The sequence below is a fragment of the Aplidium turbinatum genome, chromosome 17, assembly GCF_918807975.1.
Source record: "Aplidium turbinatum chromosome 17, kaAplTurb1.1, whole genome shotgun sequence".
NCBI classification, from domain to species: domain Eukaryota; kingdom Metazoa; phylum Chordata; class Ascidiacea; order Aplousobranchia; family Polyclinidae; genus Aplidium; species Aplidium turbinatum.
The window spans coordinates 360,932-376,083 of record NC_137488.1 but is presented as its reverse complement, the minus strand read 5'-3'; the positions used below and the strand labels follow the sequence as shown (position 1 = coordinate 376,083).

Sequence of the window (15,152 nt, the reverse complement as noted above, 5' to 3'; positions counted from 1 at the left end):
CAGTAGACCTCAAGGTGGAGTTGCATCAAATTTTGTCATAACATTATGACCCTCCAGTTGTCCACCTTACTTTTGAGTGAGCAATCCCCTACTTCTACCATCCCTACATTCTTGGTCTACCTTTGTTTCCTTTGTCATTTATCTCCCCTTCGATTAACGCTCTTTGTAAGGAATTGTCTTATTGTGTGTCCGAAATATTTCAATTTTCTTAATTTGACTATTTGTAAGAGAATTTTGCTAGAATTAAATTTGCATAATAATTCGTAAGTGATGTTTTGTTTCAATGAAATTTCTAATATTCTTCTGTATGTCCAGAGCTTGATGGCATCCATCCGTTTCTCAATTTTTGTGACACTGTCCAAGTTTTTGAATTGTATAAAAAATTTGACCAGATATATCATTTTAATATCCTTTGACATATTGCTAAATTGACATTTTGATTGAACAAAACATTTTTCATTTTCCCAAATCCAGTTGTTGTAATTTCTATCCGCCTTAAAATTCCATAGTCAGTTAGTCACCCCTTTCATCTTCAGTTCCACCTTCTATGTCCAAGACTGGAAAATGATCTTACTTTTTGTATATTTTAATTGTTAATTATAATTTGGAATACTGGAGTGTCTGATGATTTTGAGATTATTATTGATTTGTTTTTTTAGCGTTAATTTTCATATTAAATTCTTTACCAATTGAGCTAACATTGTCCAATATTTCTTGAAGATCTTCTTTCGATTCAGCTAACAGATCAGCATAGCGTACGTTCGTTATATTCAAGCCACCAACTTTTACCCCTTTTATATTATCAATCCTTCGGAAAATCACTTCTGTATATAAGTTAAATAGACGTGTAGAAATTACACATTCTTGGCGTACTCCACGCGTGATATTAATTCCATTAGATAAATCTTTTTTCAAACTATTGTCATAAATTTTTTTTCTAAATTTTGATATTTTTTTCTACGTGGAATGTACTGCAAGAGCATTGACATCAAGGTAGTGAAATCAGAGTATGCGATAGCAAGGCATGCAGCACCTTGGCATTGTCCAAAAAACATGCAACGCCAGAGCATGCAATTCTACAATAGCTTGTAGAAACGTTGTATAACTAAATTCTCTTTAATGTTCAGGTTTAGTGACCGTGTAAGTTTCAAACACGTTCCTTCTTACTCAAACACTTGTTCAAGCAAATTTTGAATACCTTAAGGTTTTGCCATGTATTCCCGTTTATTAACACGTCGGTTTATCGTATGCTGTAGTTGGTAGACTAGTTTCTTAATCATTCCAGACATGTTAAATTACAAAAATATGTGGTTTAGATCTAGCAGTACCGGTAGTAGTAGTCCAGTTTGAATTCAGTGATTTCCTCTTGGCCGAGGGTACTGGTTGCTGGGTCTACGTTGGTCGCAATCGCCTTCACACCCTGCCTCCACATTGACGTGTTCAAAGGGTCCTATCTTGTCAAGCCAACCTTGCTGTTTTCCTTCTCAACTTGCGTTTTCCACGTTTTCTTGGGTCTTCCTTGTTTCCTACGACCATCCACTTGCAACTCCTGCGCTCTTCTCAAAACATCATCTTCATACCTTCTTAAAACATGCCCATACCACCTCACTCTATTTGCCTTCGCCAACTTATCAACATTCTCATTCAATCCAAGCAAGTTCATAAGTTCTTCGGTATTCCTTTTGTCCATCAGCTTCACACCACACATTGCCCTTACCATCACTCATTCAGTTCTTTTTAAAACTCGTAATCCGTATGCACAATGTATGGAGATGATAGATTATTCAGCACCTCTTCAGGTAGTAGAGCTTGTTGAAAGTGGGAGCATTGAAAACCTTGACATTCTCCACCCCATGTTCGGGAAGTTTAGCAAGATGATCATGCGGAAGTTGATCAATGGAAGTAAAGACAAGTTTGACAACAAAGATTTTCTTGACAAGTGAGTCGTTTGTTTACGTGTACTCAATAAATCTTCTTGCATTGCTCATTGGTCCTGCAATAAAGAAATTGCAATTCCCTTCTGAAAGGTTGTAATAATAATAATAATCATCATGTTTCATTTTTTCGCTATTGCAACAACATACAACAGCACACTGCGATCACAGACACAACAAACAACCGAAAGCAGCGAAGAGAATTATAGTCATCGTGTCAGCTAATTCCATTATTTTGGCATGTCATTAAGTCTCTTGCGGATACACAGCTGTGTGCTCTGGAGCGATATTGAATCGACTTCCTTGCAAGCGTCTCGCAAATGTCGTCACCACTCTGTCAAAATGTCGTCGTCACTACTCAGCTACGCAGTTGACAAAGTCACTGCAGTCACTTTATCAGTTGCAAAAGCGGTTAGCTTTGTGACTGCAGTCCTAGGCTGATATTCATGTGTTAATTTATTACATGATAAAGCTGGTTACGAAAAGTTTTATTGTGGGCATAGGAATCTCATTGAATACAACTTTTATTACTTTGAGATCATATAAACAACAACTATGGAACAACGAAACATCATGTCATTCAAAGCAATCAGAAAACGGATTGTACTTAAAATGATTGAGTTTTATTTTAAGATTAGAAACATATAGTTTTTCTTCGATTGTGTGGAGATTTTTAGTTTCCTAGCGCTATGTTTTAGACGAGCTATCACATTATCATACGAATTTTGCAGACTTGGACCGACCAAATGCGAAATCCCTTTAAATAAAGTGAAGAAATCAATGAGCAAAGACACAATGAAGTACTTAGCCAACTGTACAATGACACAGTGTAAAGATGAGGAAAGCATATTGGAAGAGTCTTTAGAACAGGTATGAAAGTTTGTCGTTTTGAATGTTTTTTTGTTATAGAAGACTGTTAGTTAATTGAATGATACATTGATTGTGTGAATCAATATCCTTGGACTGAGAGCCTCTTTCAAACCTTAATCTTTTTTGTTTTGCATACTTGTAGACACTTTGAACCACCGACACAGGCCCAGTCACTGAGATTGACAAAGTGAGGTTTCCTTTGCTTGTTAATTATAATTTGTTCCATGTACTAGGCTCTGTTCATGGATTCAGAAGTACGAGATGTCCAACTAGAATACGTAAACTGATTACAAAATGGTGTGTTAAGACAGTGTTACCAGAAGATTTTTTAATTTCAAGCAGAATGCTACTTTGAAATTGTGGTCACCCAAATTTTGTCCATTCAAAACTAGTCAAAAACTTAAGGTTGAACAAAATTAGTTCAAAACAATAGAATACGTGAATTCAAAAAGGGCCCAAATTTACGTTTTATCAAATTGCCCTTTTTGTGTTTCCGATTCCTTTCAGTGTCTTCTAAATCATACCTGAAAATCGGCCAAATGTTTCAAGTTTAAACATTAAAAATACCCCCTCAATGTTTCCATTGATTTCAAGGGCCCAACTTCAGCAATTTAGCCCTCGTCTGACTCAGTCGGATAAAAAAAAATCAGGCTCAGTTGACAGCGCAAGAAACATCAAAAGACCAAAGAGGCAAATAGATTTCAAAAGGTGATGACATCAAGCTGAAAATTGAAGCTCATACTACCAGTTTTTCACACCGGGTGTAGCATTATGATAGTCACGGAAACAAAAGACGATATCTTAATGTGTGCTTGGTTTATTGAGAAATATTATCCAGCACACTATGCTGAGCGTAACGCTAGCAAAGCCCTGCGAACGTTAAACTGTAAAGTCAAGGATCGGGATTATTTTGACTACTACAAAAAAATTCAAATTTGGGCTTGGAAAACCAAGGACAGACATATGCACAGTGTGTGTCTGCTGAGGATGAGGTAAGTATAAAAGTTTAAAAAAACACTGCGGCTAAAAGAGCAATAAAAGTCAAACTCGACGAACACAAACGAAAAACCAAAGTATTTTATGCTACACTAAAGGATAAAACTGTACTGAAAAAAACAGAACATGCCCAATTGTCACATTGAACAGAGGATGCGTTTTATAGCAGTCATCTGTAGTTATTTGTTTTTGGTGTTCACTCAATAAAAACTGATAAAATTTAAATATATACATAGCCAGAAACTGGAAGGTATGTAGCCTAAATGAGCTGGTGAGCTACCTTTACGATTGCATTGCGAACCACCTGGATGTTAATGCGTCGAATTTACAAGCATTTACCGATGGGTGTCGTGGCCAAAAACACAATAAAACAACCGAGTAATATCTGCATTCTTTAGTATTGAATGGCAAAGTGGACTCCACAACCTACCGCAGGCCCATACGCGGTCATTTTTAACTGCCATGTGACAATAAGCTTATGATGTAAACCCGGACAATAATTTCCAGGTTTACATCGGCCTGAACAACATGATCTGTGAGCGCTGTCAGTTGACCACCATGAACTGAAGTCACATAGAAGACTTCAAAAACATTTTTGGAAAAAGTTACAAGATTAAAGCTAAGGACTGGAAAATCAAGCAGTTTAAAATCTTCAGACACAGCCAACTTAACAAGCTACAGATCGTGAATATCATATTAGAGCAAAGTTTTCGGCTTTTAAAGCCACCGTACACTCTGGTTAAGCACTCCACTGATCCCCTCTACACAGTTCCTTGCTCTATAAATCTTCAGAATATATTCAATCATTGGCACGATATCTTGAAGAATCATGATATTATATGACGACCTTGAACGCACGCATGTGCCATGGTGGAGCTGAAAAAAAACTCTGACTATGAAGAGTAAAAATTTGATTTTTAAACGCCTCAGATATTGCTGCATTATTGCTTTGTCTTCTGTATATTTTAATCAGTCTTTTTGTGCTTTGTGCCTATTTTCTCATTAATAAAACCAGTTACAAAGAGTTTGCAGCACATGCATGCCTGTTGAGTTGTAAAAGGCCCCAATTTGGAGAGATTTGCTTGCCCATATTTTCTCTGAATAATCATCACCAGTGAAATTTTCAGGCATAATACTTTTCATCAGTATATTTAACCATATATTAATTACCGAAATTCTAGCACAAAAATAAATTACCGAAATATTTAAAACGCATTTATCTCAAAAACAACTTTATGGAAATTGGGCACTTCTTGAATTCATGTATTCAATTTTCAATCAACTCATTTTGCAATGATATTTGTAAATTTACTTGATCTAAAAAGAAACTACAAATTTGAAATATATTTGACCCAACCTTTGAAACAAAAAAAAAATAGAAGAGCAAAAACTACGCCTGAGGAATATAAAGTGTTTCATGTTTCAAGTGATAAATCGTATAATTTCTTTCTAATTATTATAAGTTCTGCATGAAGATGAAATTAAAACATTTTATGCTTTTATGGGTTTAATTGAGATGATGAAAAAGCGGTTTAAATTAATTTTGGAAATAATTTTCAATGAGTAAGACTTAGTCTACCACGATTGTAAAATATCACTTTACCCGAAAGGTTTGAACAACACTGGCAATGCAAAAAATTAACACCCCCTTTTCTTGGCATAGTTGGACAACCCGTACTACTAGAAATGTATCGTTCTGCTGGTTGGAAAGCTGTCTACGAAATGAGTTTCTCAAATGCCCTTTAGAGCTTAACCAGCGTTGCTTGGTCTTCCCATTTCTTTGTTCGCAAAACCGTTCATTCATCGATTATGCTATTGGAGCACTCGAATATATTAATTCGTGCTCTAAGATTTTTCATACGGTTTGGTAAAAACTTAAGTTAAAATAAATTTGTTAAGACGTGCCTGGAACCTGCATGTGATGTTTGTCATGCAGTGCCGCGGTGAGCAGTCTGTGCGATTGCAGCGATGCCAGCTTCTCCAAAAGCAGAAAAGTGAGCTGGTGAAACAACAAGGTTTCCAACCCCCAAACATGAATCGTGTTGCGCTGCACCAGTTCAAGGTGAGAATCTATTTCCCACTTCATAATTGACACTTCCAAGCTACGGCCAGATGTGGAAGCTGATTTTTCTTCCGCTTGTATTTTATAACCATGGACTTCTAAATACTATTTAGAAGTCCATGTTATAACCACCATTTGTGATGGTGCAACATGGTGGAGGATTACTTCAGAGTAAAATTTTTGCGTTCTGAGGTTAGGGCTAGGCTTTTTCTTTTAGGGTTAGGGCTAGAAAGTAGTCCAAATAAAGCCCAAAATAAGAATTGTGACTCTGGCTGAGTTCTAGAAAGGCCACAATTGGACGGTAGCCTCTTATCACATGTTCTGATAGGTTCGAGGTTTCAGTGGCAATGGCTGAGTTTCTTCATGTTAAAGTGGCTTCCATTATATACTAGGGCGTTGACGGGTTTCCAATACAAATTGCATAAATGCAGAGACACTACAGGGTGAGACACGAGATTAAATTTATATTGTGTAACTTCAAAGTTTACTTTGAGACCAAACAGCAATAACAAAACACAACTGACTCGGTTGCCGAAAAAATAAGACAGGGAGGTTGTGAGGGATCGAGAGCTGTGGAGGAAGATGATTTATAGAGTGACCGAGAGTCGAAATCGATTGAACGGATGATGGATGCTGATAAAAACCTAATTGTTACAAATATTTTTTTTTACCTCACTGTTGTTTTGACATGGCAATGGTTTTATCCGACTTATATAGACTACTTGGAAACACCATCGCTTTAAATCTACACAATAGCACACCCTCAACAATTTCAATTTTTTTTTTATACAAAGCTAACTGTAAACATTGACACCAACACAATGCCCAAGGGGTTTCACATTCGGCTCTAGTGCTGGTAGATCTTTGATCGATTCCAGGTCGGGTCATACCAAAGACTTTAAAAACTGTACCGATTGACAAGAGCCACCAAATCTAACAGAATCTCTAAAATTTAGGAATAACAGCAGATCTTACCTCGCCTGTAGTTTCAGCTGTATCCCTGAATTGCTCAAGAATATTGCGCTATTGTAAGCTCTCGTTTGTTGCGCCTTTTATCTCCCATTGCTTAGTGCTTACCTTACCAACTTCAAAAACAACATCTTCATAGCATATAAGCAGTTTTTGATGAGACATTCCAGAAAAGAGGGTAACATCTTCAAAAATTTGTCAAGTAATGCAAGAGAAAGATGCGCAATACATTCAGCTAACTTAATCTGTAGCGACACTGGGTTTTATACGGACGCCCATTCGCCCAATTGTAGTAGTGAAATATTTCACAGAAGGAAATATGCTAGAAATGTGAAATTTCTTGACATTTAGTTTTTATTCTTTGCGAATTTTCTGAACCTAAACTGGTCATTTTTCTACCTTCCTGCCCTTCACAATAAGCATTTCGTTTCAGGTGGCTAGACATTTTCATGAAACTGCCTACATTATAGCTAGTGCTATAATGTAGCACATTAAAGCTATTAAATGTTAGTGCAATTACTTTGAAATGTAAAAACGGCCAAAAATGCCTTATATTTATTAACAAAAGTAATTTTTTATTTAGTTTAGCATTACTCTATGTTATGATTCAAAAATATGCGTTCGAATGGTCAATTTTGAAGCTATTTTCTGGAAATTAGAATAAAAACCGACTTTCTGACGTTTTTTCATCTCAAACGCTTTATTTCAATAAATTTGTTGGGTAAAAATTTAATTCTATACGCACAATACACATGGCTATTATCTTGTAAAATATTTTGGCTCTGTGATTTTCATAGCTCCCGTTATTTGCGATTATTTAGCACGGGCCAAGATAGCCCGTGACGTACTTTCCGCGTACGAAAACAGCTCGTACTAAGGTAGGGTTAAATATCAGCAAACAAGTGAAAAAAATCATAACAAAATCATCTACATCTGTAGACATGTGGCTCCACACTTAACCCTTATTCTGTAATTACTGTTTTGTAACACAAACAGCGATTACGGGCCTCTTAGGCCCAATACTAACATAATATGAAAAAGTAAGTCAATCGTATTTCAATTCATTACATCGGCTGTATTCGTTTTCAGAAAATGATTGTAGGCCAAAGTTGCCTATAATGCACGGATGTAGCAACAGGGTTGCTCAGGGGAGGAACTGCCCCCCTAAAATGTTTATTTTGCCCTCCGAAAAATTGCGATCCCCAAATTGCCACAGAATGTGCTAAATTCAATGTAGCTCTATCGTTTCAAAAATATTTTCTTAGGGTGACTCCAGATTTTCCTTTTTTCCCCCAAATTTTTTGAAACTGGTTTCACCCCTGCAATAATTAACAACAAAAAACTACATTTTCAGCCTATCCAATGTCAAAATCAAATTACTGTAGTTATATAAAAAACACGTGTATTAAGCAACTATTGTAATACAGTCATAACTTAGTGATATAATTGAAATAGGTTATGTGCACGCCAATTGAATACTCAGTAAGCATTACCTGTAATCACTATAATGTTGACAGTTTTAAATCTTTGTAAAACTAAACAGTAAATGTATGTTTCATGGGATATAAAGTAATGAATCTGCAGCCCAATATATGTTACTGAAATAATTTAACGTTTTGTCTACTACTGTCTATGTAAATGAATTAACATGAATGATCACCCATGATAATGAATGATCACCCAATTTAAAAGTTAACAATCTTGCTTTCTGTTGCTTAACATTAAAATTAAGGTGTTTTTATAGCCTAGGCCTACCTGGTAATAATAATCAGCGGAAACAAAATGAAAAGAACGAAATGTGAATGATGGACAAACACAACCCTAACCCAAGATAAATGAGCTCCACACTCAAGAGAGCCCCCAAGAGTGAAGTTTACTCTTGTATCACCAACAACTTGTGCTGATCTTTCTCCGATTCGATCTTATACTCCGATCCGATTCGATCTTCCGATCTTATATGAATCACCTACTTCTTCCTCTTCTATTCTTTCCCTTGAATCTTCCTCTAATACAGTATATCTTACTCTGAATCAGAAGTAGCCTATCAGGGGGCACATATTCATCTCCTGATGATTTTTTGCTGTCACTGTTGTCAGTATCACTGGTATTTTGTTGATTAAGCTCTGCTTGAAGTATTTGCAACACATTTCTGTCGGCCATTTTTAAACTTTTAAATTTTAAAAATAAACTAACAAACAGCACCTAAAAAAAGAACTCATCTTATTGAGATCCACTGTACAAATGCAATGTAACTTACATTGATTATCGGAGATAACTGATATCTCGGAGATAACTATGTTATCTCGGAGGTGACGGTTGAAAACGAAAATACGTTGAAAATATTCGGAAGTGTTTTGTTTCACTTGAAGTAAGTTTCTTAGTAAAGAATTTTGTTTTGTTTCTATTTTCAAGCAAATTTTATTTTGTTATGCGTTCAAAACAAAACGATTAAGAACCTCAGAACACAGAATGCGTGTTGGTACTACAAAGTGATCTTGCACGATGTTTTTCAAAGATTTAATAATAATAAACACAACATCATCTCAGCACTGCTACTTTGTTCTAGGGTGGTTACTTGACTTGGAGATCTTGAAAGGTCAATAAACAGCCTGATGTTAACATTTCCATTTCTGTTTTGAAAACTTTACTTTTACAAGCGTCTATTTGTTTTTTCATGAAAATATATTTTTCGCCAACCTGATTGGTCTTTTTCTCTTTACTATACACGTTTGCTACTTTAACAGGTCAATTCTCAGTAAAACCCAATGGCACCGTCAACCAATCAGAACATCTTTAAGTGGCTACCGTCCAATTGTGACCCTTCTAGCTCTCGACAAGAGAGTTGATCCGTGCTTTGAACATTGTTTGGTAATATCAGAACTGTTTGCGTTTTTACTCAGTTCTACCTCCAACTTCAGATTGGTTGAAACGCTATTCTACCTGTACTTCTGATTGGTTGATTGCTTCAAAGCTTTACTGGCTCTTACAAAAGTTGTCATGTTAAAGTGGCTACCATTATAAACAGGCTTGTCAGGGTTTGAATTATAAGGTTTATTTCAAACAATCTTATCGGAAATGTCAAGGCAGTTTTTGCACGTTTTTGAGATAATTTAGTATGATTGTAAAATCTCCATTAAGATTTGCTACTTGCGCCTGATCTGACATACTAAATAAATCATTTGTGAAACTTATGGCTCAGTTTGAATAAATTGCAAATTATGATTTCAGGAAATCTGACTTTTGTGTGCAGATGTTAAGAGAGTTATCGAGCTCTCTATTGGAAACCATCGACTTGGCAATCATGGGTGCTGAGGAAATCATGGCCATGGCAGGTGCCCTTGGTGGCCTCACTCCAACCGACATGAACAAACTTCCCAGCAGCTCGGTGCGAGATGCAATGGGGACAATCAAGGACAACAAGAACTTGACCCCAAAACAGGTTATAGCGCATACCTTTACATTGAAGCGACTCCTTCCACTTCTCAAATTTCTCTCTCAGATCTTCCATTGTGTCACTAAACAAAACCAAATCATCCGCGTACAGTATCTCCATCAATAAATCTTCTCTTACACATTCGGTAAATCACATCAATCACAATGGCAAAAATTAGAGGAGAGAGGACAGAACCCTGGTGTAGCCTACATCCACCTTCACCGAAAACTCGTCTGAGAGGGAAGATCCAATTCGAACTCTTGTCCTTACACCGTCATAAAGACTCATTACTGCTTGCATGAGTACCTCTGGAATTTCTTTTTTTTCTCATTGTCCATTCCATCACTCTTCTTGGAACTGTATCAAACGCCTTTTCCATGTCCACGAAGCGCATGTGCAAGTTCTTTCCCTTGTCCCGATATTTCTCTTGCAACCTTCTCAAAATAAAAATGGAATTTGTCGTTCCCTTCCCAGGCATTAATCCACACTGCATCTCGTCCAGTGTCACCACAGATCTTATTCTATTCTCCAACACCCTTTCCACTACCTTCATTGCATGCTCCAACAATTTTATTCCCCTATATGACCCACAATCGATTCCATCACCCTTTTCCTTGAAGATGGGTATCACCACGCTCGTCTTCCATTCATTTGGCATTCTTTTTCCATCTAACACACGTTGGCTGATTTCCTGAATTGCTTTCAATCCTGTCTTTTAACTTGCGCATATAATTTCCACAGTGTCTTCAGATAGTCCAGGAGCCTTCCCTGATTTCATTTTCTTCATTGCTTGCGTCACCTTCTCTAGAGTTACTCTGTTTAATGGACCTGTCACCACGTCGGCTTCCACATTTTGATCCCAATAGTTTTCCTTGTTCATTATCACCTCCATATGTTCTTTCCAAATTTTTCCACGATCTTTCTCACTGAAACCAAGTTTTCCATACCTTCCTTTAGTACATCGTCCACCATCCACATCTTTCCCATCCCGCTTCAGAACCTTCATAAACTTAAATACTTTGTTGGGACTGTTTTTTATTTGGTCAATTCCTGCTCAGCTTCTTTCTTCATAACTTTTGCAGCTATTTTCTTTGACCGATTTTGCAATTGCTTGTACTTGAAACTAGTTTCTTCTGATCTATTTCTGCACCAATCCTTGTATGCAACTTTTTTCTCCGCAATTGCCTCACCTCTTCATTCCACCACCACGTATCTCCTCGATCCATCCTGCCTTTTGTTTTCCCACAAACTTCATCGCAAGCTTGCAGAACTCCATTTTTGAAGGATACCCATATTTCAGTCACATCGTTGTGAACAAGACTTTCAACTCTCATTTTAAACTTTTCTCTTGTGTCGGCATCTTCTAACTTCCAAACTTTTCTTTTGATCACCTTTTTTTTATTTACAGTTTTCTTCAGACCTTTCGTGTCCAAGTCGATAACTACCAACCTATGCTGAAGTTAGTATGGTATCGCTTTCACATCTTTGATCAGTTTTATGTTTTTCCTGCAAACCAAACCAAAGTCAATTTCAGTTTCATTTTCACCTGCACTGAAAGTAACTTTTCTTCTTTCCTCGTTCTTAAACCAGGTATTAGTAACACACAGGTACTTTTCGTCACAAAACTCAAGTGGTCGCCTTTCATCGCGATTCCTTTCTCCCACGCCAAACCCTCCATGGACACTTTCAAACCCATCAATTTGTTTGCCAACGCGTCCATTAAAGTCCCCAAGGCCCAATACGATTTCCTGATCACTTCTTGTGCTCTATTCATGGGCTATTTCGTCATAAAATCTTTCTTGTTCTGCATCGGATCTTCCACTTTGTGGTTCATAAGCAGAGATTACTCTTATCACTACGTAGTACGTACTCGACCACCATCACAATCGCCATTATTCTGTCACTCTTTCTACGAACCTCAACAACACTTTTACATAGCTCTTCTTTCAACAAAATCCCAACTTCTTCGATCCCAATATCATTTCCCGACCACCACAGCTTGTATCTCCTTCTTTTGACACTCAAAAACCTGGCTCCTTTGTTCCTCCATCGGACTTCCTGTAAACAGCAAACATCTACCTTCCTCATTCTCAGCTCTTTACTCACCTCAGTACCTCTACAACGCAAACTTCCAACATTTAGACTTCCCAGTCGTATCCCTGAATTTTTAACAGAAATGTCAGACAACCCGGAGATTCGTCGGGGACTGGGGGCCATTCCATTTTTTAACACTTATCATTAGGATTTTTGGTGCATGTTTTTCTACAGAGAGCATGCCCTTGCTTACCCCCGACGTCCATTTACCCTTGCTTACCCCCGACCTCTGCACGACAACTAATGAGTTTGGCCAACCGGGGTTTGACTTAAGTTTTCCTTTTGACAGATGTTGCCATTGTAGCCGTTGTAGCATGTAGCAGTAGCTATCCTCCGCCTACGCCGCTAACCTGCCTGGCACGGGCATCAATGTCAGAAGTGATGGCCAGAACTACCAGCGGGACGTGTTTCGATGCCAACTGGCCCAGACCTGGGGTAAGGTGTCACCTTTCCTCCTGACATCGAGCATGCAGTTTAATGTCATACCCAGGACTAACAATAATAATAAGTATAACTTGCTTTACGTATTTGTTCCATTGAATTTTTACTTCAGAAACAAATTATCCTGAAAAAAGCAAAAAATGCTGGTTTTTCATTAAACAACACTACAAGTCTTTCGGACCTCGGCGAACTCGTCACTGAAATTCCAACAGAAGATTTGGATAAGATACCACCAGAAAATATCAAGAACAATCTGAATGCATTAAAGAAAAAAGCGGGAGATTTTTCACCTTCACAGAAACGAGCTATCGTTGATAAAGTTAGTTTAAAACTTAAAGTACCAATTCATAGCATTGTTTGGTTGTCTCTGCTAAAATTTATCCAGCCTACAGCTACAACCTCAATAGCAAGTTCTGGAGCAATATTATAGTAACCTTACTACTTTTTTCATACAATTTTAGTAGAGGTGATACGTTTTCAAACCATAAACAGACATACATTACTAAGCAACAACACTACATTTAACATTGTAAAAACAATAAGCGAACGTTTTTGTTAAGATTTGCCAATTTGATTCTTTAGTATTTCTTTTACAGGCTTGAAAATGGCTATATGACTAGCCGAAAACGTTCGCTTATTGCTTTTTGTTTTTATAATGTTAATGTTGTGTTATTGCTTTGTTATGTCTGTTTATCACTACTTTTTTCACTGTTAATGTTCTTGCTTCTACTTATTTATATTTATGTTAGCGGTTGGTTGTAGTTTGTCACCATTACAATCTATCGAGTAATGCAGACTCATAATCTGTGTTTCTCACTTTGTGAGGAGGATATGTTACCTGATGCTGTGTGTTAATTGTGTCTAACGTCAACGGGTGGAGCATAGATTCATCTCCAATCTTTCAACCAGACTATGAACTATACTTTGGCAGCTTCAAGAAGGAGGAGTTGACAATTTGCTGGATAAAGATCTAGGAGGGCTTGCCTCGAAAGTTCCATTAAATAAACTGAACGAAATAAAGACGGTTAATCTAACAAAAGTGAAAGATCAAGCTTGGGATAGAGACCAGGTATGCCCGCTTCGTCAATCAGACTAACCTATCTCTTCTTGTTACAGTGCAATATTTGCTTGTAAAAAAATTGTGATATCAAACAAACAAACAACCTAATCAATAAATTCTATAAGTAAGTATTCTATAAGTATAAGCAACCAATTTGCATTAACGTCCTCTGCCAAAAAAACACGATATTTTCACTTGGCTTCGTCTTTCCGTGCTCAGTTTTTGGTTTACTTATTGCATTACAGGCGAACAAAATTATTAACATCCATCGAAACGCGACTAACACAGCAAAGAAGCTGGACGCCCAGGCCATAAGGTGTGTCATAACTTTGTTCACCAAAAATAATATTGAATCTTTGTTGGGCAGGATGTTCGTAGGCCTACTACATGCATTGCATAGACCTTGCTAATAAGCATCAACTTTATTAATATTGCATCGGTTATATTTATAAGCTAGTAGAAAATATATCTATTCACTACTCTGTTGCTATCTCCATGGATTCCACAGATTGATAAGATTTATTATGATTATTTATTTTTAACTTTTGTTGAATTGAGTACAGACTTATGTCTGGTAGTTTAAGATGTGTATTCGATGGTTGGGATGGCATGGTTTCCAATCCTCGGGTTCAAGTATGTACCCTAGAGTGTCCCGCACCTTTCATGTGGTGCCTATTGGTAAGAAAACTGCAGGTGTACAATTTTAGCTCAAAATCTCTTAAGATCAAAGTCATCACACTAACCCGAAGGCTTAGCCTTATCTTCTCATTCCCCAAAGCCAGTCCCTGAGTATGGGACCTTTACCTTTTTAAACTCACGTTAGAGCAATTTAGCCTGGGCTTTGTGCGGCACGGCAGCTAATTCCTCACGGACCGGGGCCGTAGTCCTGTGGTTGCCGATCGTTGTTTTTAATGTTCTGTGTTTATATAAGCTGTTTAACACTAGAACGGCCGAAAAAAAAGTATACCTCCAACGGCCGCTGGTGTCGAAATCGACACTTTTCACAAAAACTGTATTTTTCCGCAAAATTAACAGTAAGAGTTCGTTTTATTTTACAGTGATAAAAGTATCTGAAGCCCTTACTACTTTTGTCACCTATTTGCGCTGTTCATTTTTTGGTTTTAGACGAAAATTATGACGTAGGCTACCAGGTTTTGATCAATTCGAAGCTTGACTGTATCTGTATCTTGACTCTGTACGATGATCATAAAATTCAACAGAGCGACGACATAATTATCATAAAAATAGTACAAAGTTTTTTTATTCAAGAAAAAAAAAATCAAACAATCTAAC

General features: G+C 37.1%; 1 protein-coding gene across 1 annotated transcript in view; it reads left to right on the top strand.

The window, feature by feature from the left end:
- LOC145786816 (uncharacterized) overlaps nt 1-15,152 on the top strand; it is a 296,407-nt gene that overhangs the window by 189,978 nt on the left and 91,277 nt on the right. Inside the window, exons 50-56 of the mRNA XM_082598556.1 lie at nt 1,800-1,939; nt 2,666-2,804; nt 5,737-5,862; nt 10,082-10,270; nt 12,912-13,118; nt 13,731-13,868; nt 14,105-14,175. Of these exons, the coding sequence (XP_082454682.1) occupies nt 1,800-1,939; nt 2,666-2,804; nt 5,737-5,862; nt 10,082-10,270; nt 12,912-13,118; nt 13,731-13,868; nt 14,105-14,175 (1,010 nt within the window). The remainder of the gene's footprint in view (nt 1-1,799; nt 1,940-2,665; nt 2,805-5,736; nt 5,863-10,081; nt 10,271-12,911; nt 13,119-13,730; nt 13,869-14,104; nt 14,176-15,152) is intronic.